The sequence below is a fragment of the Mus caroli genome, unplaced genomic scaffold, assembly GCF_978045245.1.
Source record: "Mus caroli unplaced genomic scaffold, Mus_caroli_1 scaffold_10, whole genome shotgun sequence".
NCBI classification, from domain to species: Eukaryota; Metazoa; Chordata; class Mammalia; order Rodentia; family Muridae; genus Mus; species Mus caroli.
In genome coordinates, this window is record NW_028227265.1 from 116,790,399 (window position 1) to 116,816,705 (window position 26,307).

At 47.5% G+C, this 26,307-nt stretch overlaps 1 protein-coding gene across 1 annotated transcript in view; it reads left to right on the plus strand.

The window, feature by feature from the left end:
• The window catches only part of Tubgcp3 (tubulin gamma complex component 3), a 61,057-nt gene extending 35,394 nt beyond the window's left edge, over positions 1 to 25,663 (plus strand). Inside the window, exons 13-22 of the mRNA XM_085844205.1 lie at positions 265 to 373; positions 1,365 to 1,554; positions 3,213 to 3,348; positions 4,143 to 4,211; positions 8,080 to 8,215; positions 15,422 to 15,510; positions 15,585 to 15,716; positions 18,637 to 18,777; positions 23,889 to 24,005; positions 24,645 to 25,663. Coding sequence (XP_085700331.1) covers positions 265 to 373; positions 1,365 to 1,554; positions 3,213 to 3,348; positions 4,143 to 4,211; positions 8,080 to 8,215; positions 15,422 to 15,510; positions 15,585 to 15,716; positions 18,637 to 18,777; positions 23,889 to 24,005; positions 24,645 to 24,803 — 1,278 coding nt within the window. The 3' untranslated portion in view covers positions 24,804 to 25,663. The remainder of the gene's footprint in view (positions 1 to 264; positions 374 to 1,364; positions 1,555 to 3,212; positions 3,349 to 4,142; positions 4,212 to 8,079; positions 8,216 to 15,421; positions 15,511 to 15,584; positions 15,717 to 18,636; positions 18,778 to 23,888; positions 24,006 to 24,644) is intronic.
• The last annotated feature ends 644 nt before the right edge of the window (positions 25,664 to 26,307 follow it).

Consider the following 26,307-nt stretch of genomic DNA (forward strand, 5'->3'; position numbering starts at 1 on the left):
TCGGTGTTGACTGTCATTGCTCTGAGTGCTTGGACGATGTCCCAGCTGACCTTCATGTAAGGAAGTTGTGTTGTGCTCTGCTAATGGACCATGCTGATGTATGCTTGCTGGTGAGCTGTTTGGGCTCCTAGCGCTCACTCGATAGAGATCCAGTGCTTATGGTCTGTGTCTTTAAGTCAGTAGCTAATGTGGGATGTGGGGATATTCAAAGTGTTTGGACCACTAACTTGTATAAAGGTGAATCATAGCTCTTTTTCTTTTTAGGTCCTTTTGATAGGAAAGTCAATAAATTTCTTGCACCAAGTTTGTCATGATCAGACACCTACTACAAAAATGATAGCAGTGACCAAGTCAGCAGAGTCACCCCGTGACGGTATGGCTCTTGTGGTGGTAACAGTGATGGGGTTGTGGCAATGGTGATGGTAGGGATGGAGGTGGTAATGGTCATGTGGTTATGACCGTGTGAGAAGGTAAGTATGGATGGGTAGGGACCCTGGCAAATGGTAATAATGTTGGCTTAAAGCTCTGTACTGCAGTGTATCTGTACATTACCTGGATCACTAAAATATATGTATACAGAATATATATGAACCTTGCGAAATACCTATTGTTGTGTGGATGCTCAGATTTTTTAACATGGAATTAGAAGTAGCATTGAATCAAGTAAACTGTTACCTCCTTAGTGATTTGCATGGCTTTATTCCCATGGCGATGAAAGGATGGTCAATAAGTGAGGCAGGTGGGAGGCCTGTGACTCAGGCTCTTCAGGATTTGCCTGCCGCAGTTGACAGGTTCCCTTGCAGGCTGGTAGAAATCTGCCACCCGGCCCTCTTCCTTCACTCTCTTGCTTCCTGCCTCAGCCTCTCTTTTGCTGGCAACTTATCTCCAGTTTGCTAGTGCTCTGCCATCTTGAGTCTTTGCATAAGAAGAGACGGGATCCAGAGCCAGATTTGGGAAAGACCCCTGTGTTTAAGAAGTAGAAAGGGTCAGAGACTGTAGTATTGGAGTTTTGACCTTTCCACCATGCCTACATCACACAAGAGGTGTAGGTGGCCCCGGAGTCTCTCAGTGCTGTTGGGGCTTTAATGCTCCTATACTATTGTGAGACAAGTTAAGTGAGACGCACTGTAGCTACTGCCTTACATACAGGGCTGGAGCTGCTTCTCCTGGAATCAAAGTGCCAGCATCTGCTCTTGGTCCAGGGGCGCTGGCCTTCTGGGCTCAGGACTGCTTTGCCTTCATTGACTGTGGCTGGGTTGGGTCTACGTTGATGGGTTGGCTTGGGTTCTACATAGGCCTTTACTGTTCCTCTGCTAAGATATGTGCTACATACGGGCGTGTGCCTGTCCTTCTTGTTTTTACAGCTGCGGATTTATTCACAGACTTAGAAAACGCATTTCAAGGGAAAATTGATGCTGCTTATTTTGAGACCAGCAAATATCTGTTGGATGTCCTCAATAAAAAGTACAGTCTGCTGGAACACATGCAGGCCATGCGGCGGTACCTGCTGCTTGGCCAAGGAGACTTCATACGGCACTTAATGGATTTGCTGAAGTGAGGGGCTCCACCTTCCATCAGGAGGAAATGGGTTGAATTGTTGCAAATCTTTGTTTAAAACCAGCTCTACATAGATAAAGTTTTCCTGGGTTAAATCCTTTATAGTTGTCTCTGGTAGCCAACAGATCATCAGATATGTACCATGCCAAGGTCATGAGGAAGCCTCAAGTCCCTGTGACCATCATGACATGTGCAGTGGCTCCCTGAGTGGGTGGAGCTGGAAGCTAGTCACAGTTGACTTTGGCTTCCGTTTGAAATTAATATGATAAATATGTATTTGGCCTTTTGGTCCATGTGCTTTATGCAGCTTGACAACATTGCCTATCTCCCTGTGCCCTGCGGCCTTCCTCCTCTTGTGGAGTATCCAGACCTGGTGTGTGTAGCTCAGGGCTCTGGACAGGGCTGACAGTGAATGGGGCTTGTGTGGTCACAGTAGGGCCTGTGCTCTCACTGAAGAGTTTGAAGGGCACTGTCCTTGGTGTGTCTAAGGGTTCCCTTTAAAAATAATTTAATAATAAATTGTTCCCCTCAGGACAAAAAAAAAAAAAAAAGGCAGTTACACCTTGCTTGTGCTAATGAAGTTGATGTTTTGAGCCTATGACCTCCGAGTTAGTCTGACTTCCCAGGAGGTTGTTTCCAGCTGGTGTGGATGCTCAGCAAGCCCATGAGTGCAGAGCATTTCCATGCCAGAAGTGTGTAGGTTTCGCAGAGAGTTAAAGAGGATGTGGCGAGGAGCTATTAAAGGGTAGATGCTCTCATGGTGCTGGCCAACAGCGGCAGTGCACAGGCATGGGCATGCAGAGAGGACACTTGTGCAGACAGCCTAGCCAGGCAGCGCAGAGCGGAGGTGTGCTCAGCATTGCGGATCACTCCTCCCCGGGTATTGTCTCCTGTCCTGGTGTGTCAGTCATCTGGGTGCAGGGCTCTCTCCTCAGCTATCAGTCTATCTCCTGCACACCTGCCATGATTGCCATCTTAGTCAGAAGAGTGGAGGCTTCACGTTTGGATGCACAGCCCTCAGCAGTGAGGTTAGCTAGGTGCTGGTGATAGTGTGGTGGTGCCGGCCACTGGAACTGTGATGTCTATAGTTAGCTGCATAGACATAGGGTCTTCGTAGGAAATTGTAACAGTCCTGCCCGTAAGCTAGCCATAATGTGAAAACTATCAAGATGTGTAGCACATATAAGTACTTTCAGCCTAAGCTGAATGAAAATTAATGTTTTTAATATTTTGAAGAAACCTACTTTCTCCAACATTGTTAGTAGTTAATGTCATGAGCTTTTCTTAATGAAGCAGAGTTGAGATTTTTAAAATTATTTTAATAAGTTTTGAGCACAGGGATAAGAGAAAGAAGCATGCAGGAAGACAGTAAGACACTCAAGAGCATGGTGTGGGCACCTCAGAGGGTCTCCCTTTGTTGTCTTTGCAGAGGTCACATACAAGGTTCTGGAGTGATACATACTCTTGATACTCTCTCTCTCAAGGACTCGTGGGAAACCTAAGTGAGACCACAGAGTGGTTGCTAGGCACCAGGATGCTTTTATAGCTACGTTTTACTGTTCCGCTGTCTTCAGTTTTTGAGCTTTTACTTTTTAAATTAATTTTAAAAAAATTTCAAATAATAGTATCTTTAACTTTAAACACCTTTTTTAAAGACCAGAACTTGTTCGGCCAGCAACAACTTTGTATCAGCATAACTTGACAGGGATTCTTGAAACTGCTGTGAGAGCCACCAATGCTCAGTTTGACAGCCCGGAGATCCTTAAGAGGCTCGATGTGAGACTGCTGGAGGTAAGTGAGGGTGCTGGGGGCATGTGAGGGTGCTGTGTGAGGGTGCTGTGTGAGGGTGCTGGGGGCATGTGAGGGTGCCGTGTGAGGGTGCTGTGTGAGGGTGCTGGGGGCATGTGAGGGTGCCGTGTGAGGGTGCCGTGTGAGGGTGCTGTGTGAGGGTGCTGGGGGCATGTGAGGGTGCCGTGTGAGGGTGCCGTGTAAGGGTGCACATCTTTCTAAGGGGATAGGTCCCATAGAGCATGGGATTCTCATGGGTACTTAGTGGTTTGAGCACATTTAATACTACATTGGAGGAGATACACATGGTCAGCAGGCAGGGACTCTGTCTGCTCCTCAGACCTTTCGTGTCTGGAGGTGGTGTGGTAGAAAGACCATGCTTTGGGTTATGAACATGAGTCCTCACTGCCTGATCTGCCTCATTACTATAGACCCACTGGTTTTTTGGGGGTTTTTTTGAACCTACAGGGTTTTTAAGTTTCTGAGCCTGACAGCAGGCAGTGTGGTTTTGTCATAAAAAGGTTCTGAACCTGGAGCTTGTCTGTACTGTTCATTCAGAACAATGCCAGTCATGATTCCCACACGATCGCAGAGCACTGCGACGTGCTCTGCTCGCTCACTCACTAGCTCGCTCTCCTGGATGCTGGTGATGCAGGCCCCTGCTTGCACAGCGGAGCACTTCCTGGTTTTAAAGCCTGTACCTCCTTGTACTGCCTTTCCTTTGAGCAGTTGGCAGACTCTTCAGTTGTAAGTACAACGCCTCTCAATTATTTGTTGTTTTATTTTATTGCTGTCAGGTCTCTCCTGGTGACACTGGGTGGGATGTCTTCAGCCTGGATTACCACGTCGATGGACCAATCGCCACTGTAAGATCATTCTGCGCACTTGTGCGATGTTCACAGCCATTTGGATTGCTGGGCATTTTATTGTTTCAAAATGGGTTTCTTTTCTAAAAGCTAAGGTTCAAAGTAATTGTGATGTAGGCTAGATCCACTGAATGAGTTGCATAAGCCCAGTGCTTCAGATAGTTATTAATGAGAGCTGAAATGCTCTATTAGTTTAAGAATTCTTAGAAATATCATTTGTTCTGTCACAGGTTGCAGCAAGTGCTTAATAAATGCATTGTTCATTTTATGCCATTATTCTTAGACTGGAGCAACTAATTTAGGATAATTTGAAAGGAAGCATAAAGTATATTTTAGGGGAATGGTATTTTTCCTCCTTAGATGAATTTGCTATCTAGCATCCATCTGGGCTGATGAGCCGATAGCTGTCACACTGCTCACGCGCCTTCGCTCACTCACTAAGAAGGACAAGTGTCCTGCTGCAGCACAGCCTGGGCTGGAGAAGTCAGCTCCACACGTCCGTGTTAAATTGCCTTTCCAGCTCATGTTCTCTCTTTAGCGGGGACCTGAGACTTAGTCGTTTCTGTATCTGAAATGCTAGGGAAATAAATTGCATTTATTTTAATATTGGGGATGTTTGCTAAGCATGCTTAGGCTCTAAAATGCCTGCTCTAGCCTTCATGACTGTCCATCCCTTGCTGTGATGACCCTGTGGAAGCCACACTCCTAGAATGAGCTGTGTCTTAAGTCCACTGGGCCTGGGAACTGTTAGGGGGGTTTTTGACTCATGAATCCCATACTTGACTTTGATCAGGTCAGAGCTGCTAGTTTAACTTTCCAATTTCTCTTAAGTTTAACTACTCACCATATTCAGGGTGGCCCTGGGCTTATGAGTTGCTGTCCTGTGCGGTGGTTACTGTGCACAGCTGTCTGGTATTTCAGCAAATTGTTTAGGACTTTAGATGTGCTTTGTTAGCCCATGGCCATGTGTATTTTCATGCATAATGGATCCAATACTAAGGCTTAGGGCACAGCTCAGTGCGAGAGCACTTGCCTAGTGTGTATGAATGAGTCCCCAAGCTCTGTCCCAGGCCAAGCGCCTCGACAAGGAGGACTGCGTGTGGCCTACAGATGTGCTTGCTTACTTATTTCATGGTGTCACACACATCACTGGCGTGCCAGAGTTACACACTGTGTACTGTGGATAGCTGGATACAACTGCAGCAGGACTGAAGAAAAACAGTTTCTATCACAGCTTTATTTTAATGACATATATGTGATAGCCCAGTCATTCAGACGCCAGCTGGGTTGGTTTTGTCAGCAGCCTGGGCTGCCAGATGGAGAATAAAGAAAGGGACTCTGGGCTCACTTGGTAGCTCAGTCAGGACCAGAGTGCGGGGAGTGTTTCCCTTTGTGGGTGGTGAGTTATGGCCATCATCATAGGGTTATTATTGCAGAAGCACAGTGTTTAAACCAGCGTTAGAGGTGGTTTGCCAGGTCTAATTGTGTGTAGAAGCTACTGAGATAGAAAAGGAGGGGCAGGAAGACGGCCCAGTGAGTGCTGTACAAGGCTGGCGACTGCTGTTCAGGCTCCAGGGCTCATGGACATGCTGGTGAGGCAGCCCTCCTGCAGCCCAATGCCCAGGAAGCAGAAATGGGAGCCCTTCCCACAGAGGGCTGGCTGGCTGAACAGAAGTAGTGAGCTCTGGGCCCAAGGAAGAGACTCTGTCTCAATAAGAGAAGATGGAGATGAGTGAAGACAGCTGCATGCACATGCAGCCATGTCCAGGCATGCACACATGCACATGCAGCCATGTCCAGGCATGCACACACATGCACATGGAGCCATGTCCAGGCATGCACACACATGCACATGCAGCCAAGTCCAGGCATGCACACACATGCACATGGAGCCATGTCCAGGCATGCACACATGCACATGGAGCCATGTCCAGGCATGCACACACATGCACATGCAGCCATGTCCAGACATGCACACGCATGCAAGGGGAAAAGTACACAAAAGATAAAGGGGAGCCTCGTTTATAAATACAAGCTTTTTCTGCTTTTCCCTCTGTTAATTTGTGTGTTACCTGTTTCCGTTCTAGTCTCATTAATTGAGGTTGTCATTTTTTGAACAGAATTTAATTATAGTAGGAATATATCTTGTAGCAATCATATAATTATATCTTGTATAATAGCAGCATTAGCTTCTGCTAATTCTAAGATATAAAATGTCAGTGAGATTTTTGGGTTAGTCTAATTTGGGACATTGTGAAATTCACAACCCAGGTTGCGGAAGAACGCATTAGCTAAATACGCTCATTAACTATGTGAAGTATTTCTGGTTGACCTTGCTTTTCATGAGTCTCAAGTTATTTGTGGTAAAGTCCATCCAGATTTAAGTGTGCTGAGGTCACGGAGTCTTGATTTCAGCTGCAGAAGACTGATTCGGAGGGCTTTGCGGCTGGGCTGTGTATATCGCCCGAGGTTGGTGAGGGAGGCTGAGGGAGGCTGAGAACAGGGCCTCATCAGGACTGCAGTCCCACACTGAACAAGATGGAGACTCTGTTGCTGTTGAGGTCTCTGCAGATGAGGAGTTTGAAGCTTGCTGTATCTCTGGGCTGTAATGTCCCCTAAGTGAACCATGTAGCAGCTGGTAAAACAGCTGGTCACACTTGGTTTCAGGTCAGAGCAGTGCATGTCTTCCTCTTACATAGTTAATACCTAGAAGACCACGGCTTAACTGAGCGTTTGAAACCAGTGGGAATATGGAACTTCAAAGGCTACTCTATGATGTATCATGAATATAGAGAAGAATCCTATAATTAACTGGTAATCTGTTATCATGACATTAATAGTGTAGGAAGCAAGCAGTACACAGGTAATCCCCCAGGCCCTTAGAGTTAATTTTGGAATTACTTCAGAGCAGTTTCATTATTTGCTTGCCTGTCCATCTGTCTGTCTGTCTGTCTGTCCCTCTTCCTCCTCTTCCTTCCTGTTCATCATCTTCATCTTCATCATCATGCACCTTCCTAAATTTGCCATTGAGTTGCTGGCGTAGGGGAGGATGAATAAGCAGTCCTTGTTACACAAGACGTGTGAGGTACACAGAACACACGACAAGTTGGTGTAGTTAAAGTCCCATGCTAAAGTGTAAGGAGCAAGGATAGCATTCTGTGCTCACTGGGAGGTGGTGAGGTGAAAAGGTAGGGTGAACACTGCGGGTCTCTTGTAAAGGCCTGAGGACAGACATGGGCACACAAGATTTCTTCAGAGCAGAGTATGGCCTTGTCCCAGTGCAGAGTCAAATATGGCTACAGAGTTGGCTCAGTGGTTAGGAACACTGGTTGCACTTCCAGAGGACCTATGTTGTACTCCCTGTACTCATACAGTGTCTCACAGCCATCTGTAACCACAGTCCCAGGGGACCCAGTGTCACTGTCCTCCAAGGGGACCAGGCATGCACATGGCACATTGGCACACATGTAGGCTATTATAAAGCATAAGATAATTTAAGAAAAGCTGTTCCTGATGATGCAGGCCTTTACTCTTAGCACTTGACGGGCAGAGGAAGGCAGGTCCCTGAGCTGCAGGCCAGCCTGGTCTATATAGAGAGTTCCAGGACAGAGAAACCCTGTCTTGAAAACCGGAGGGGGAAACGTCCTGTCTGCTGTCACATGCCTTGAGCCCTGTGTCCAGCCCTGATATGACAGACCTGCCCGCTGCTGCTGCTGCTGTGAGTCAGCTGGCATCGAAGGAGCTAGGTGGCTGCTGTCCTCTCTCATCACATAAGTGCTGTGCAGAAAGGGCTGCCATGTAGAAAAGGCTAGGGCCTGGGCGAGGAGATTCTTTGCAAGAGAGCCACGCGCTGTCCTTGTCTTTGCAGGTGTTCACACGAGAGTGCATGAGCCACTACCTGAGAGTGTTTAACTTCCTGTGGAGGGCCAAGCGCATGGAGTACATCCTCACTGACATCCGGAAAGGGCACATGTGCAACGCGAAGCTGCTGAGGAACATGCCAGGTAAGGCCAGAGGCCGGCGAGACATTCAAGTCTTACAGACTCCAAGCTGAAGGCTCGAGCTCACTGCTGCGCTCTGAGTCTGTGTTGTATGGACAGATTTACTTGTATTGTTGTCTCGACTTCATTACAGAGTAAGAGGAATTAAGTCACACTGGATGTTTTCCCATCCTCGGAAGTTTCTTTTAAAATCACACTTGTTTCTTCACTAAATGTTCATGGGTGTAGTATGATGGTGATGGTGATGATAATGATGATAAAAATATGTGTGTGAGTGCCTGAGTCTGTATATGTGCTTGACACACATGGAGGCCAGCAGAGTTTGCATGCCCTGGAATTGGCATTACAGATAGTTGTGAGCTGCCACGTGGGTGCTGGGAATCTAACCTGGAGTCTCTGAAAGAGCAGACAGTCTCTCCAGACTTTAGTAGAATTTCTTTTCTTAAAGATTTATTTATTTATTTTACTTATATAAGTACACTGTAGCTGTCTTCAGACACACCAGAAGAAGGCATCAGATCCCATTTCAGATGGTTGTGGGCCATCATGTGGTTGCTGGGAATTGAACTCAGGACCTCTGAAATAGCAGTCAGTGCTCTTAACTGCTGAGCCATCTCTCCAGCCCCAAGTTTAATTTTTTAATCACCCATTTTCAAAGAAGGTATGCCTTTCAATAGGCCCCTGGTTTATTCAAAATTCACCTAGTGCCTTAATTATGTTCTCTTTGAGGTGTGGATATTTCTTTTGTGCATAATCCAGGATGTGGACATGTGTCATATTTTACAGTTTAGAATTATAGTTTAGACCCTTAGTCCAGATTTTGTTACTGTTACAATATTGAATGAGTTCAATTATGAATAATTTTGAGTTTATTATGTAGGAATCGATTACTAAAGCATTTCATGAACCTCTCTAAGGCACAGCTAAACTGAATCTGCCCTTTGAATAATAAAATCATTGTTATAAATAACTTATAAATCACAGTTGTTATAAATGGAACAGGTGTTTGAAGGAAGAGGTCTCCTCATTGCTGCTGTTTCCGTGGGTCATAGGCTGACTCTAGACTGCTCCCAAAGGTTCAGGATGGTGATGGCTGCAGCAGACTGCAGGTAGTGCTGGCCACCTGGGCCAGCGTGGCCACAGCAGAGTGGCCCTTTCAGGGTCTTAACACTTTCTGTACTCACTGATGGCTGGTTCCTTGTTGGTGGCTGAGAAGGAAGTGAGCTTTCTTCCTGTTTGACATGGTGACTGACAGCGAGGTGGGAGAGCTGCTCTCCATAGCCTTCTCTCCACAGAGAAAACTGGCCTCCTGGGTCCTCAAGGACGAAAAGTGCAAGGTCTTCTTACAGAGCTGAGGCAAGACTTGCAGTGAGGTATTGTGGGTCTTCCCCACCCCCACGTCTGACCCCGAACTTGTATTTCCTTCTTGTGAAGCTGTTCACTTGTTGAGATGAAAAATGTTGCTTAGACATAGGGCTTTTAGCGAGGTGTAGGAGAATGTGAGTCCTCTGGCATGGTTGGTTACCGAGTACACTGGTTGGTGGCAATGCAATCTGTATGGGCAGGGCAAGGAGACAGTAGAACTCTATGAGCTTAAGAAATGAAAGTGACTGGAGAGTCGCCTGTGGTTTACAGCACTTGTTGTTCTTCCTGAGGACCCAGGTTCAATTCCTAGCACCCACATGGTGGCTCACAGCTACCCAGTCCCAGAGGATTCGATACTCTCTCTGACAGCCTCTGGTACCTGACAGTGCATATGTGTATACATGCAGGAAAAACAGTCATGCAGTAATAAATAAATATTAATTTGTCATTAAGTAGTAAAAATAAATCTAAAGAAATGTTGGAATTTCGCTGTCATTTGTTGGAAATAGTGTGTGTGCAGCACCACATGGCCTGCTCTCTGCCTTCCTGACTACAGAGTACAATGCCCTCTCTGCTGGTTGTCTGCAGTAGGCCATGCCCCTGCAGAGTGCTGCTCTGCTCTGGAGCCACCCCTTCAGGAGCATCGCCACAATCACCATTCAGTCACAGAATCTCCCAGGAGGCATTGTGGAGACCTCATTGTCACTTTTCTTTCCTTCCAGTGGAGAATAGTCCAAAGTTGAGCAAGGGCAGTGATTGGCCCAGGGTTCTATAAGTGCATGTCTGTACTTAGGGTTGACTCAAGCTTATTGGAAGGCAAAAATGGAAGCCGTAGAAGCCAAGGGTTAGCTCTCCACATTCGTCTGTTGGTTTTCCTTTAACCACAGTTTATCACTTCTGAAGTCAGCATCGTTGCTCCGTCTTCACTTCCCAGGGTGTGTCTAATGCTGCTGAGCTGCAGCCATCAGAGGCTGCACTGTCTGCATGTGCCAGCCACAGCCACAGCCACAGCCTTTGGAAAGATGGCACAGCGGTTCTGGACTGAGGTGTAGAAAAGGCAGTGTGCATTACTAGTGGTTATGAGGAGAAGGACAGGTGCTGAGGCGGAGCTGAGGCTACACACTGAGGTGTAGCATAGGCCAGCCCTCCTGGCAGCTGTCTTTGTGGTGATGTATTTAACAATGGTACATCTTACAAAGGTGGTGCTGTCTAAGGAGATGTCTAACAGCTCTCTGTGCCTGCCTTGGGTCACCAGGATTAAATGTGCAAAGAAGTCCTCAGACCCAGCCTGAGGCCAACAGTGAGTTGCTGTCTTTGTGAGTGACACTTGCCTGTAGTTCACACACTGAATGCTGTAAGGAGGGGGGATAAGGACTATGGGATGCCGAACCATAAGACATGAAGAGAAATGCTGGTTCTTAAAGCATCTTTTAAATCCAAGGCTTTGGGAAATAAATTGGATAGGATTTGATCAAGTCACCTTAAATGGAGCAGCACCAAGGGAAGTGCAGGCTGTGAGGAGACTTTGAAGCTGTGGTGAAACGACTTTGAGGAATTTCTTTAAAAAGGGATCTTGGACTTAGGGTTGGTAAGGACTGCTGCAGATATGTCCTGCTGACCACGCCTGGGCCACAGAGCTGCTGGCTCTGCTCACGCTGTAGGTCTTTCAGTGGCCCTTAGAGGGCAGTAGACAGCCGAGAATGAATCTGTAGCTTCTAGGCAAGCAGGAGGGCAGGGTGGTCATTATTTGTTTTTATGTTAACCTGAGTATTTGCCTGCATGTGTGTGTGTGCACCCTGTGTGTGCCTGATGGCTTCATAGCTAGAAGAGGGTGTCGCTGTCCTGAAATTGGCATTACTGACAGCTATGAGCTGTTATGTGGGTGTTGAATCTCCATCCTCTGCAAGAACAGGAAGTGCTCTTAACCGTGCAGCCATGTCTCCAGCCTATAATTCCTTGTGTGTAAACCCAGCAGGTCACACTTGTGTGTTCATTGCACCTCCGTGTGGTGTTGACCGAGCTCATTCTTACAATCATGATGGTTCTTCTGGGAGAGTCACGAAACATTCTTTAAGCATGCATTTTGTATGCATTTTCAGGGTGCTGGGGGAAGAGTTAAGGGATAACAGGTACAAGTTATAGCTTCAGGGATGAAGGACTTTGAATCAAGTCCATGCTCCTCAGAGTCTCACAGAGCTGCCAGAAGGACAGCCATGGGGGTAACAGGCCCCAGTCATGCCCAGAGAGGCCGTGTTCTCAACTCCGTTTTCCCCAGGCAGTGATCTCAGTGTCACCATAGAAGAATGTCTCCTTCACAGGGTGAGGACAGGTTTGCCTAGGAAGAAAACTGTGTCCATCATATAGTGAAAACGGAAGAAAGAACATGTGTATTAACTCTGGTGGGTGTGGTCCTGGTCATGTGGGTCTGTGGGTACTGGGGTGAGTGACGGTGCAAACAGTTTCTCCTGGATTGCCCAGCCTGGGGGCTGCTGCAGAATGTACTCAACGTGCAGAAATGTGAGGTGACATATCCCAGCACACAAGGATGTTTTAGGGTACACTGCTGTGTTCAGGATCCCCTGGAACAGATACCATCAAGGTGGGAGAGAGAGTCCTTTCCTTCCAGCTCTTGGTGACAACTCAGAGTAGATCTGCAGAGTGATGTCCTCTGGGGACACAACCACACATACCTGAGTGCCTCTTGACAGAGGGTGGTGAAGTGGAAACTTCTAGTCTCTTTGAAAAGTCAGTATGTCGAATGATGTTTTGCTGGGGCACACAGATAAAAGGATGTTTAACTAAAGCAGACACATGAGAGAATCTGTTGCTGAAGCAGACACAGGTGGGAAGATGTTTTACTGTAGGAGACACGTGATATTTAGAAGGAATATAAATATGACCCCATAGACGGGGCAGGAGGGAGGGTTGGTGGGGGACAGGCCGAGCATTGGTTTGCTTTGCTCTGCCTCTAATTCACACACATGTATGGGTTCACCTTACACTGTGTTGCTGAGCTCTGCTTGTAGTGATGCCATAGAGAGAAACTGGCCAAAGAGCTTCTTGTGAAGTTCCTGCGGCTTCTTGCCACTTCCTCAGTGGTCCCTGGTGGGTTGGTGAGCTTGGTGGTTTCTTCTGGATTGAACAACCCTTGCTGATTCATGAGTGGTGACTGCCAAGTTGACTGGACTGCTGCTGCTGGTTTGTGTTGGTGTTTGCTAGAGGACCGGACTGCTGATATCCTGACAATGAAGGTTGGAGATGATCCAAAGAACTATTTCTAAACATGTCTACTTCCCCCATATCCTAATAACCTTTCTTTTCTACTACCTCTGGTGGGTGGTAGGCAAGAGGTCTGGTGGAACCCTTGTTAAAATAGGTTGTAAAAAATAATGCCTACAGAGTGGCTATGTCCTCTGTGTGGGAAACAGAAGTCAGCTGTATGGCTAGCGAGTTGGGTTAGATAGCCTGGTTTCAGTGAAGAAAACCACACTGTTCTGGGCCTTCACGAGAACTGGGAAGCGTACCCTCCTTGTCAGATGCATGGGCGTCACTGTGTGACATCTTCCCAGGGAGATGGGAACAGATGTCTGTTCACTCTAGACAGGGAACCAAGACAGACCAAATTAACAGTTTCCTTGAGTCCAACTTAGCAAACCAGTGCGTTTATTGGGGTTGGTACTGGTGAGGGGCTACTTGAAGGAGCACATGTGATTCAAATGCAGCTGCAGCCCTGAAAAACCCATCCTGGCTTGGATACTGCTAACCCAAGCTTGTTCCTGGAGCTCTGCACCCTGCAGACATGCAGGCCGCTCGACAGGTTGGCGAGCCTCCTCCCTACCAGTTGTTTACTGCTCCTGTAAAGAAGATGGGCCTTCCAGCTTCTTTGGACCGCGGAAGTTTACTTACTGTCTCACGTCCCTCCTCTGTCTGGTGGAACTGTTTCTATTCAAAGAAAATTGCTGCAGATCAGCTGTATTCATTGATTGAATTCCAAGTTGTGGAGCAGACCTGTGGAGTGTGCTACTCCTCTGAGGGTCCTGTGCTGGGTGGCACACTCCTGGCTGATGGCTACATATAGCCATGGGGAAATGGCACCCGTGGTGTGGACACACAGCTCCCTTCCGCTGTCTGGGGTCTTCACGGCAGCCATAAGAAGTCTGGTGTTTTGTAAGGAAGGTATAGTTACATTTCTAACAAATAAGCTGTGACTTCTGACCAGGGATGTGTGGGGACCCTGGGGCCTATCCATGGGGAGTCCCTGGACGGCCTGCCTCTACACAAAACCTCTTTGTACACATCTGTTGCCTGACTCTTCCTGGTGAGTCTGTTCACCTCAGATGGAGAAGGCAAGAGCAGGATCCCACCGAAATTGAGGTTGGTGAAGCACTGAACTTAATTGGGATCACACACAGGAGTAAGGACACCTTCCAAGTGGCCTGGAGACAAAAGAGAGTCCCTCTCTCCTCCTGTGATTAGTAATTGCTTGTATTCCTCGGGGAAGGACTGAGAGGACTCAATGCTGTTGTAGACCTCTCTTCCCCAGGAGCTGTTAGTGGGCTTGACCTTTCAAGAGTCAGGATAATAACAGCTGCTCTGATTGGAAGATGGCATGGCTACATCATGACCAGAGGGCAGTTTTGCAGTGTCCTGCAGTCTCATTAGGAAGCCCAGGAGCAGCATCTGCCATTTGTGTTTCCCTCTTACTTTCCAAAGGAATGCTTTCCCGAGCCCTCATCAGATTCTTAGGGCCAGACTTGCTACTGCCTGCTCATGTGACTGTGTGTACTCATGTGCACAGTCTGCTTGCATACACTGCTTTATGTGTATGCTCTGGGCTACATTAAATTCATTAAAGCATTTACGACTTTTTAATTTGCTTTTGTTTTGTTTTGTTTTTCACTTGGGACCGTGCTTCCATCTGTCCTCTCTTGAGCAAACGTGCTCACTGCACCAAGACAGCAGTGCCTCTCTAACCCTGGAGGTGTGTCTTCTTTGATGTCATCCTCTCTCGGGGAGCCACAGTTCCTCAGAGCCTCTTACCTGTCACCTAATATTCCCTTGTTAAGACTGCTGTTATTTATCAGGACCCAGAATTACAAGTTGGACCACCTAAGCCATCAGAATTCTATTAAACATCCTACAGGCCAGAAATTCAAAATGTAGCCGAAGCCAGTGCTGTTCTGCTCCCTGTGGAGCGAGGGAGGCCTTTCCTGCTTCCTCTGGCTGCCGATACTGGCAGCATTCTGCACATGCATATCAGCTCCCAGGGATCCTGCCTTTCTTTCTTACTGAATTAGGGCCCACCCTGAGACTCTCTTGCTTCAGAATGAGTAGGGAGAAATAACCATTCCTTGCGTAGTAGATGGACTGGTTGCATATAAGATATAAAATAAGGCTTCTATTTATGCATGATGCTCATTTCTATAAAATAAGCTTTTATACTTCGCTGTGTGATATGTGTGTGTACGTATATACATGTGTGTGCCAACGAGTGAGCTCCAGAAGAGGACAGCCTGTGTTCTCTATCAGGCTGTACCTTACTCCCTTGGCTGTCAACTGGCCAGCCCCTGAGATCTTCCTTGGCCCTCTAATACTGGAGTTATAGGCACAGCCATGCTCAGGCCTTTACATGGGTACTGGGGACATGAAGTCAAGTCCATATGCTTTAAAACAAGCACTCTCAGTCTAGTCCTTTTACTAATGCACACGAGTAGGTGGAGAGCTTCTGGTCTCTCGCATCTAGAATGAGGCTTACTACAGCTTCGTTAGCAGGTAGCTTGTGGGCACGGGGGTCTGTATGAGCACCAGGACCTCCCTTCCCTGATGATGCTCCGTCTTTTGCAGAGTTCTCTGGGGTGCTTCACCAGTGCCACATCCTGGCCTCAGAGATGGTGCACTTCATCCACCAGATGCAGTACTACATCACCTTTGAGGTGAGTCAGCTTGCCTCAGTGTGGAGCACCGGTGAGGTGAGCAGCCCCCTCAGAGTCTCCATGTGTCCTTTCAGGTTCTCGAGTGCTCCTGGGATGAGCTGTGGAACAGAGTGCAGCAGGCCCAGGACCTGGACCACATTATTGCAGCACACGAGGCGTTCCTGAACACCATCACCTCCCGCTGTCTCCTGGACAGCAACTCCAGGGTAAGGCTCACTCCTGCCAGCCAGGACGGAGACTGTCAATCTTCAGGTGCTGCCGCATCAGTGACTGAGAAAGGTTCTCACACTGACTCCCCCCTCCCCCACCTCCTGTTTTCATTGTCTTAGTCAGTTAACGGCACGGGGCTGCATAAGTTTAACAGACTGTGTGCACAGAGCTGTGAGGCTCCCAGAGCCCAGGGCTTTCAGCTTGGTTCTTTTCTTGTTGAGAGCCTCTCTTCTGGAAAGCTGCGTGCTCTGAGTAGTAAGGCTTTCTGGATTCTGATTTTTCTTTAAAGGCCTGGGTTGAGAAAGAACACATTCTGAGTGTCAAGCAGTGAACTGCGCTCATCAGGCTGAGTCCTTGAGAGCATTTCTCACAGTGTGCGTGGCCGGGACACATTCTGGGTTCATGTCCAGCTTCTGCCTGGACTTTACCGAGGCTTTTGTTTTGTTTTCTGTTTGTCTGCATCAGCCTATGCTGGGGAGAAGTGTTTGGATAAACATAATTATTAAAGAGTATGTGTGTGTGCGTGTGTGTGTGTGCGTGTGTGTGTGTGTGTGTGTGTGTGTGTGTGTGAACATCTAGTGATCAAAGATATCTCTAAATGAAATTTGCTTTCTAGATGCAGAGGAGGTGGAATAGAGTGCTAATATCCTTTGAACAGAATTAGTAATTCATGAAATGGGCTTCTAAAGTCATCTGGGGTCCTGCTGACTATTCCCACTAAGTCCAGCCTCGGAGGTTGATAGTACAGTGGGTTTCACATCTGTTACCTGGCATGCATGTTTGTTATGGAGGTATTTCGGATGGCATCAGTATGCTGGTGACTGCATAATGGTACCCACAGGTCCTGGCCATTCTCTGTAATGTGCTTAAGACATGAAGCACCCATTCGTGGGTCGAAGTCAATGTTCAGGCAGGTGGTGGCCTCTCATTGTGAATCCAGGGTTCTCCTCTTTTCAGAGGCACAATGTAAATTTGTGGAAATTAAATTATATGATTCACCATGGCAACCAACTCGTAAATGCAGCTGCCGCTCTTTTCAAGCTGTAGAAGTCAGGTTGTATGTCGTTCTGCATAGGAAACAGGTGTGGGTGTCACCAGGTGTACTGCTCTTCAGCAAATGTTGGAATTGCTAAGGACTTCACCCACAGTGGCATCCTGCATTCTATGGCTCTGCTGACCAGGGGGCTGAGCTCATAGAAGATGGGAAATGTCTGTGTGAGACAAGTTGAGTCACCCTAATTCTTGAATTTATAGAATAGCTATAGATATGGCAAAGTCCAAAGAGTCTTCCGCCTATAGGGAGGTAGTTCTAGGGAATGGTTGTTTGGAGTTGGTCCCCAGCCAGCTTCACTGAAGGAGCGCTGCCTTAGGCTCCCTTAGCCCTGAGGTTGTGTCTTAAGCTGTTCAGTAAGCCGATTGGGTGTTGTTTACTTGCTTTTGAAACAGGGTCTCAGACTAGCCTGGAATCTGTGATTGTCCTGCCTCAGCCTCCAGTGTTGAGATTATAGGTATGAGCTGCCACAACTGGCTCCAGAACATTTTGTCATTAGTTGTTCCTAAGAAAGAAGTCTATTATATAAAACAGTAAGGCAATGTTTTGGACTTATTAATTTTAAGTGTGGTATTTTCATATTTTTACACTGTGAGGAAGTCAGTTGTCATGATCCAGTTAAGGAGGAGAAATGACAGTTGCAGACATGTGTGTATCTCACCGTTTGATTGTGCAGTATTGAGGGAAAAAGCCCTGAGCAGCACAGTAGAAAGGGCAGCTCAGACCCTCAGAGCAGACTGAAAAAGCCCACAGTGCATGTTCCACTCAAAAGAAGTATCAGTAAGCTCAGGGACGCAGTGCTCAAAAAACAAGTTGTTCTTGTCATGACTACAACAGAAAAATAAACCAGACAGTTATAACCATATTAAAATTTAAACAGGACTGTCTCCTTTCTTTGTTTTCTAGTGTTTCATAAAATAAATTCTGACAGAGATCGGGACACTTGCTTGAGCCTGCATTCATCATGAGCCACATGGCTTGTGGCATGCAGTGACATCCCCATCTTCAGGCCCTCTGTCTCCCTGCGCTGCTGTGCAGGCTAAAGGCCCTATTGCACTGTGCACTTTGCCCAAGTCCCTGTGTTCTTAGGTTAGTGTGCTCTCAGAGTTGCTCAGCAAAGGCTCCAGTCTCACGTGGGTGCAGAGTTAGCTCAGCTGTCACTTTTGCTGTTGACATCTCAGCAGGACAGGGCAGGACTTTGACTGAGGATGGCTTATATGTTCAGAGACTTGGTCCCCAGTTAGTGGAACAGTTTGGGAAGGATTAGGAGAGGTGTCACTGGGAGTGGGCTTTGATGTTTCAAAAAGCCGGTCCCAGGCCCAGTCTCCTCCCTCTGCCTTCTGCTTGGGGATCAGATGTAAAGCTCTCAGGCACTGCTCCAGTCCATGCATGTCTGCTTCCCACTATGTTAGACATGGCCTAACGCTCAGAAACTGTAAGCAAACCCCACTTAAGCTCTTCAGGAGCTGCCTTGATCATAGTATCTCCACACAAAGCAAGGACTAAGAGGAGCTTGGCCATTTTTGTGTTGCTGTGTGGCTCTGGAGGTGTGTACACAGGCCTAGGCACACACAAAGCACCTATGTGTATTAGCGTGTCTGTGTCCTCAGTTCACACTTGCAGTAGATGTTACTTAAGGACAGCCCACTCTTGAGTCAGAATTCAGTCCTTTGAGAGTCAAGAGCCACCTGTAGCAGCATCACCTGCATTGCTAGGCTGGAGGCCTCATGGCCCAGGGCTTCTGAGTCACACTCTTTCAGTCTCCCCGAGCTGTAGAGGCGGCAACCCTAAAGCACACGGATATTTAAGCAGAGATGCCTCGCTAGCATCTGAGGCTCTGTTCATTTAAAATGCTGCTTTTTCAGGTGCTTTTAAACCAACTGAGAGCCGTGTTTGATCAAATCATTGAACTTCAGAATGCCCAGGACGTGATGTACAGAGCAGCTCTGGAGGAGCTGCAGAGGCGTCTACAGTTTGAAGAGAAAAAGAAACAGCGTGAAATTGAGGTACGTTTTTAACTCCTGTCTTCTCGTGGCTGGCCAGTCGCCATGAGCGGTGGCAGTAGCATTTCTGCCACACTGAGGCAGCATGCAGCCTGCTGTGAGTCGGAGGAAGTTGTGCGCGCTGTCAGACTGAGTGCTCACCTCACTGCTGTCGTTTAGCTTCAGAACCCCAGCAGTGGTGGTATCCCAGGGTCTCTACCGCAGTCTCAGAGTCGGCTGCTGCTGTCACTACCGGGAAGCTGGCTTGTTTACTGACTCACACATGAGCTAGGTTTCCTTAGAACATTTCTGTGTGTTCCCAATGTCCTGGAATTAATAAGATCCATCAGACAGATCAAGCTGTTGGTGGGGTTTCTTGTTCTTGCCAGCCTGGGTCTCTGCTCTTTCTAGGTGCCTGGTCTTGGGGTAATGAAAGGCTAGTGGCGTAGTTGGCACAGTGAGGTGAGGTTGGTTTTACTTGTGAGTAGTGTTCCTGTAACAGTGTCTGTGTGAGGGGCCTAGCAGCATGTCACAGGCAGGAGCAGGAGTGTCTCCTTTTGGTGCTATTGGGATAGCTCTTGACTGCAGTGGTTTGTGGGTAATTCTGAAGAGCCGTGGGATTTGCACACACATAATCTCCTGTTCCATGCCCAGCAGCCTGTGTGAGACTGATAGACACAGGATTGTGCTGTAGCTGTCACTTACCGTCTCTGTGGTAAGAGTTGTCATCTGTGATGTGACTTGTAAAGTAATCATGATACTCAGCGTGACCTGAGTGTCACCCTTCCAGAAAGATGTTCAACTATATATAATAGCCTACTGAAACCAGCCTTTAGGAGTGTAGTTCTAGGCAGGCCGTGGTGGCACACACCTCTAATCCCAGCACTCAGGAGGCAGAGGCAGGCGGATCTCAGAGTCCACGCAGTGAATTCCAGGTCAACCAGAGGTATAGTGAGACCCTGTCTCCTAACACACATTGAGTTCCAGGTCAACCAGAGGTATAGTGAGACCCTGTCTATTAACAACCAAACAACCAAACAAATAAGATTTGCTGTTCTGATACTAGCATGGTGGCAGTTGTGTGCACACTGGTGGTCTCACCAGATGTCACCGGCCAGCAGCAGAAGGGACACAGATATACACTAAGTGCAGGTCTGGTGTGTTTCATTCAGAGATGCTTGATTGTCCGGGGAGAGCTATAAAGCTGAAACCGCCTGCAAAATTTAAATGCAAAAGGTAAAATAATGTGCAGCAGCCATTCAGATGTGGGCCCACTGCATCTGTGAGAGGTGGAGCCAGCTCGGAAAGGGCTTGAGCATCGTGAGTGCAGTGCGGCAGAGGTTGGCTTCTGCGCTCTGTCATGTTGCTCTTAGGCGGGGCAGTCCCAGAGGCCTTCCTTCTGCAATTCATGGCTCCTCTCCTCTCGCTTCCCACTGTTCTTCTCAAAACCCTTCAGTTATTATGATATTTCCAATTCAAATTTAGGATTGAAGGGCTTTTACTTCTTTTAGCTTAAAAAATACATTTTATACATTGACACTCCTCGTTTTAGCATTAGCATACTTAGTTCCTGCTGCCTTTGCCGCCCACACTTATGTACACGCCCCTATTCAGTACGAGCTGTGTAATTGAAAAATACCGTGACTAGTATTACTTCCCTGAGAATCTATGCCGCCAGGTAAGTGTGTTCAGAATGCACATAGCCCTGTCCTGTGTACCGTGATTCTATAACATTATCCTGTCTCTCAGATTAACTGGCTACATTTCTGCTGCTCTCTATGTAGCAGAACATGGATGTGAAACTCCAAAACTTTTACTAAATATGTAATGGAAACCATGTTATAGAATGTTTGAGGTTATTTCAAGAATACAGAACTTGGGCTGGAGAGCTGGCTCAGAGGTTAAGAGCACTGTCTGCTCTTCCAGAGGGCCTTAGTTCTATTCCCAGCAAGCACATGGTGGCTCACAGCCATCTGTAATGGGATCCAATGCCCTCTTCTGGTGTGTCTGACAGCTGCAGTGTACATAAAATAAATAAGTTCTATTTTAAAAAAATACAGAACTCTTTGTATTGGTCTAATAAAATTGTTATAACTCACATTTAAAGCGCTGTATGGCAGGTCTCCTTATGCTGAAATGCTGAGAGCTTTTCCCACAATGAGAGTGAGACTGTGGGTCCCGCCATGTGAGCTTGGGGGCCGGGACAGAGGAAACAGATCCAAAATAACCTTGAGGTGAATGGTTAGGATGTATAAGTGAGTTTGTTTGGATACCTGTAAATCAAATATGCAACAATCTGTACTTTCTATCAGTACAATTGGGATGAAAGTTTAAAAGAAATGCCACTAAAAAGCCAATGTAGCCTGCACATCCAATAAGAAACGCGGACGGCTGGTTCCAGCAGGGCTCCTGGGCCTGTCCCCTGTGGTCCTGATGTTGTTACGTTTTCTTTCCAATTGTGGAATAAAATACCCTGGCGAAAGCTACTTAGGGGACAGGGTTTGCTTCAGCTCACAGTTCCAGCTTCCTTTCTGCAGTAGCGAGGTCACAGTGACAGAAGCTTGAGGGAGCAAAGCACGCATGTGTCCAGGGCTCAATGCAGTTTTTCCTTTGCAGCAGCCCCGACCCAGCAGATAGAAAGTGCTGTTCACAGCCAGAGTGGGTCCTTCCACCTCAGGGAATAAAGGCTAGAAAATCCTTCCCAGGCTTGCCTGTGCACCAGCCTAATCGAGGCAAGTCTTTGTTGACACTCTTCCCAGGTGATTACACATATTGGCAATCTGATAACTGAAGCTACTCATTGCAACTCCCCGCTTTGTCTACCTGACACACGGATATATAATTTTAAGGCACACCTTTCTGTCATAGTTAGGGTGACTGTTGCTGTGACCAAAAGCAAATTGGAGGTGTATCTGGCTTACACTTCCACATCACTGTGTGTCACCAAAGGAATTCAGAGAGGGCAGGAACCGGGAGGAAGGAGTTGATGCAGGGGCCGTGGAGGGGTGCTGCTCACAGGAGTACTTCTCATGGCTTGCTCAGCCTGCTTTCTTATAGAACCCAGGACCGCCAGCCCAGGGATGGAACCATCTGCAATGGGTTGGGCCTGCTCCCATCAATTTCTGACTGAGAAAATCACCACAGGCTTGACTACAGCACAATCTTCGGAGGCGTCTTCTCAGTTGAGGCTCCCTTCTCTCAGATGACACGCTAATGCTTGTGTCAGCTTGACATAACATTCACCAGCACCTTTTACACCCTTCTCTCCAAAGTCTTGTGTTATTCTCATAACAGAAAGTACAGTCCAATTTTAAAACTTTCTGTAGTCTTGAAGATTTCCAACATTTTAGAAGTTCAGAGATTCTGAACTGTGAACTCCTGTAAGATCAAAATGAACTTCCATACTTCTAATATATAATGGCACAGAATAAACATTACATTCTAAAATGAAACAATCAAGGGCATAGCAAGGAATAATCAAACCAAAACCCCAAATCCAATGTGGCCAAAACCAAATCCTGCAGTCCCATGTCCAGCATTTGGGCCTCGTGATGAAACCGGCTGGGCTCCAAAGCTTCAGACAGCCCCATTCCTTCAGCCCTAAGCTTCTCCTTCAAACAGTCCAGCGCCACTGCATGCCTGTAGCTCTTCCTGGCACATATCCTGTGATCCTGGCATCCCCAACACTCCTAGGTCTCTACTACAGCTTATGCTTTAATCTTCAAGCTCCTCACAGTGGCCTCTGAGGCCTTGCTGCTCTCTGGGGCCTCGACCCTGCCACACAGTGCCTGACCTCAGCTGCTCTCCACCATTCCTCTCTTCTGTGTCTTTCATACTTTCAAGACCAATAGCACACAGACAGCACCACCATTCAGAGGTGCAACCTTGCCACCGTGGACCACAGTTCTATGAGCTTGTGCGTGCTGACCCTGGGGAAACACGTCCTCAAGTCCCAGTGTGGATGGCCAGGTTGCTCTCTCAGGGTGCTGATCCCTGCAGCTGCTGTGTTGACTGCACTTTCTTGTCAAAGACTTGAAGCTTGTCCACACTCCTTTCTAACGAGTAGTTCATTATCTTTAAATTCAACTTCATTCAAGGTCTCACAGTGGTGGCAAAATGAAGCCAGATTCTTATTGAATATCATAGGATTGTCCCTGGCCCATTTCCTGACACAGCCCTTGTTCTCAGAGTCCTCAGGAGGCAGGCCTGGATTGCTGGAGAGAGTGGGTAAATAAGCTAATAGCCTAAACTATTAGCTAAGGGCTAATAAGAGGTGAACGTGCACATGTAAAACAATGGGAGAGACCTAGCATGGAGTGTATGGAGGTAGAGTGCTGTCTGTAAAGGAGACAGTCTGTAGCTGCCCAGCATGGCTGCAGAGGATGTGCTAAGGGGAAGGGAGCTGCTGAAAGGACAGTTGGCCCCGCTGGAACCCTCCCATGCCGCCTGGTTACAACTCCAGCTTACAGCAGGGCCACGACCACTGTAGAGCACCTGAGGCCAGTGAGACTCAGAAAGAGCAGTCTCAGTTCTGAATGCCAGTGGGCAACTCATAAAGCATGCAAACGAGAGGCCCTAGCACAATGAACAGTTCCCAAGACCAGAGCGTATGCCAGGAATGCCAAGGTTCCAATAAGAAGAGCTAGTAGATGGAATTTACCATATTCACTCGTGAGAAGAGAACTCAGTAACTCCCATACAGGCTATAAGTGCAATTTACCATATTCACTGATGAGAAGAGAGCCCAGTAACTCCCATTCAGGCTGGCTGAACAACAGTGTTACTGAAAAATCTATTTTGAGGGGAGAGGGAATAGTTAAGATACGATCTCACTGTGTGTAGCCCAGTCTGGCCTTAACCATTCTCGTGCCTCAGATGCGATTATGGGTGTGGGCTACATGTGTGTCTGGCTGAAAGTGACCTTTTAGAATGAGAGTAGATGCTTGTGTCCAAGGCAGATTGTCTGGTGTTCTCACTATAGTCAGTGTGCCAGCTCTCAGAACTGACAAGTTCCCTCCATGCCCATTGTCTGAATGAGGGCATGTGGGGGGGGGCGCGGGCCTCTGCACCACAGTGCTGCCGTGCTGAAGCAGGGAAGCATCCAGCAGTTGAACTTGCTGCTTCTCACTAACCAGGGCCAGTGGGGAGTGACTGCGGCAGAGGAAGAGGAGGAGAACAAGAGGATCCGAGAATTCCAGGACTCCATACCAAAAATGTGCTCACAGTTGCGAATATTGACGCACTTCTACCAGGTGAGTGTAGGTATGAGACGTGGTGTCTGTCCTCTTCCGGGACCCGTGCTTGCTTCCAGAGGATGGGAGATGTGACCCCACATCCTTGCTGTAGGAGCAGCACTTGGGATGGAGCACTTGGGGGTGCTCCCCCTCCGGCTTCACTCTTGCACTGGGCTCTCCTCAGGGCAGCCGTAGAGCTGGGAAAGTGGCACTGAGGACCTGTGACTTGTCATGCTCTTCAGAGCACCATTGCCGGATAGTGCAGGCAGTGTGTGGGCTTGTTGGAGAGATCTAAGCCATGAATGGTCGCAGTACTTTACTAAACCACAGCCTATCCGACTTGCATCTTACAGGAAGGCTGCTCTTCACGGTGGCATGGAGTCCAATGGGTTTCGCTTGAGTCTGCTCCCCTCTAGAGTAATGACTGAGCATGCATTTCAGCCCGTGAGCTGCAGAGGAGGTCAGGTGGTCAGTTGCTCTGATACAGAACACAGAACGTATCATTGCATGTCTAACTGTATAGACGGCCTCTCTGATGAGTGCGGCCTAGGTGCCGTGAATGCCTGGGCCCCTGCTCAGTTCCTGCTGGAGGCCTGTTGGTGCCAGTGCTTCAGGAGGGCCTGTGTGTTCTGACCTAGTCCTGTGCTTTCATCCTAGGGTGTGGTGCAGCAGTTTCTGGTATTACTCACGACCAGCTCTGATGAAAGTCTCCAGTTTCTCAGCTTCAGATTGGACTTCAACGAACATTACAAAGCCAGAGAACCCAGGCTCCGGGTCTCTCTGGGCAGTAGGGGGCGGCGCAGTTCCCATACGTGAGGCTGGCTTGGGTTAGTACATGCTTACTCAAGCCTGGCCCCTCAAGCAGCTGCGAGCTGCAGGTGCCCCCTGTCTACACACAGGCCCCAGTGTTCAGCACTGTGTCTGCTGGAAGAAGTCTTGTTATCCACTGGACTTGCGTGTCTGTAACACCGCTGAGTTCAACAGGCCACTTACCTACCATGTAGTCTTCATAGTCGAAAGACACTGTGATGTGCTGGGACATCTTATTTCCACCATGTAATTTATATTTCAACAACAACAAACTGTTTCTTGCTACAAAAAAACTAGGCCATAAATTAAGAGTAATGTCACTGCTATTTTTTAGCATTCTCTGTGAGACAGTTTTTGTTATCATGATGACACTAAAATTGAAACATGTCTCTAAGAAAGTCCACAGGCTGTTTTACTCTGGCTTCAGTGTTTGTAACCCTCACCTGCGTGAGGACATCACTATCCATGCGTCATCTCCACACACTGTCCTCTCTCCCTCCTGGAGTTTACATTTTTATATTTGCTTTACTGTTTCAGATAACATGTCAAACATTTCAAAGAGTGAGAGCCGTGGAGGGAGGTGTCCTCAGCCTGCCCGGCTACAGGCCGCCGGCTGAACCAGGCAAGGCTGAGACTGTCTTATTTTCAAAGTTCTGATAAGTGTTAGGAAGAAATCAGCTTGGATTGTGAAGGTTTCCCTTCTCCTTGCCTATTTTTTCACTGTAAATATTTATATACTACTGACCAGATGACGGAGGGGACTGGGTTTTGGTTTTTTTGTAAAAATGTCTTATCCAGTCACATAATTATGCCTTTTTTATGTTGCATAAGTGAAAACTTAGAGAATTAAAAACCATTATCTTTCAGATGTTTCATGTGATTTCTGAATAGTCTGGAAAAACTGCTTGTTGGGTTTGTGGATGGGAAGTGAGGGAATTTGGTGGACTGTGCTGCGGTGTAGTAGCGGTTTATAATTTGTAAAACCCATATTCGGATTGGAGTATTGATGGAGCACAAGCGTTACTGCACGCTGGTCCCTCCCACCAGCTGACTGCACATGCATCCAGCTCTGTTTAAAGTTCCAGGGCACTGGGAAGTCTTGGTATCCTACTAGTGAGTCCACGTTGAAGACCAGGAGTTCTTAGTACATAGCTTTGATTTAACTTTACCTTCAAACTTTAGAAATGCAAAACTGGATGTGGAAGCACGTGCCTGTGCCCTCAGCAGTTGGTGGGTAGGGGCTGGAGAACCAGGAGTTCGAGGTCACCCTTTGTCATACAGGGAGTATGAAAACCTTTGGGTTACATGAGACCTCCCCCCCCAAAAAAAAAAAATTCATAAATTCAGAACTTTGCAGCAAGTTTCCCTACTGCAAGACTTCCAGAAATTCTAGTGTGTGATTTATTTCCAGAAGAAATGTCCAGTGTCATTTGATCATGGTGAGCAGTGTCCCCCCAGCTGCTCTAGGGTTAGTCCTCAATAAAAGCCCCACATTTGGGTGGGGCTCTTG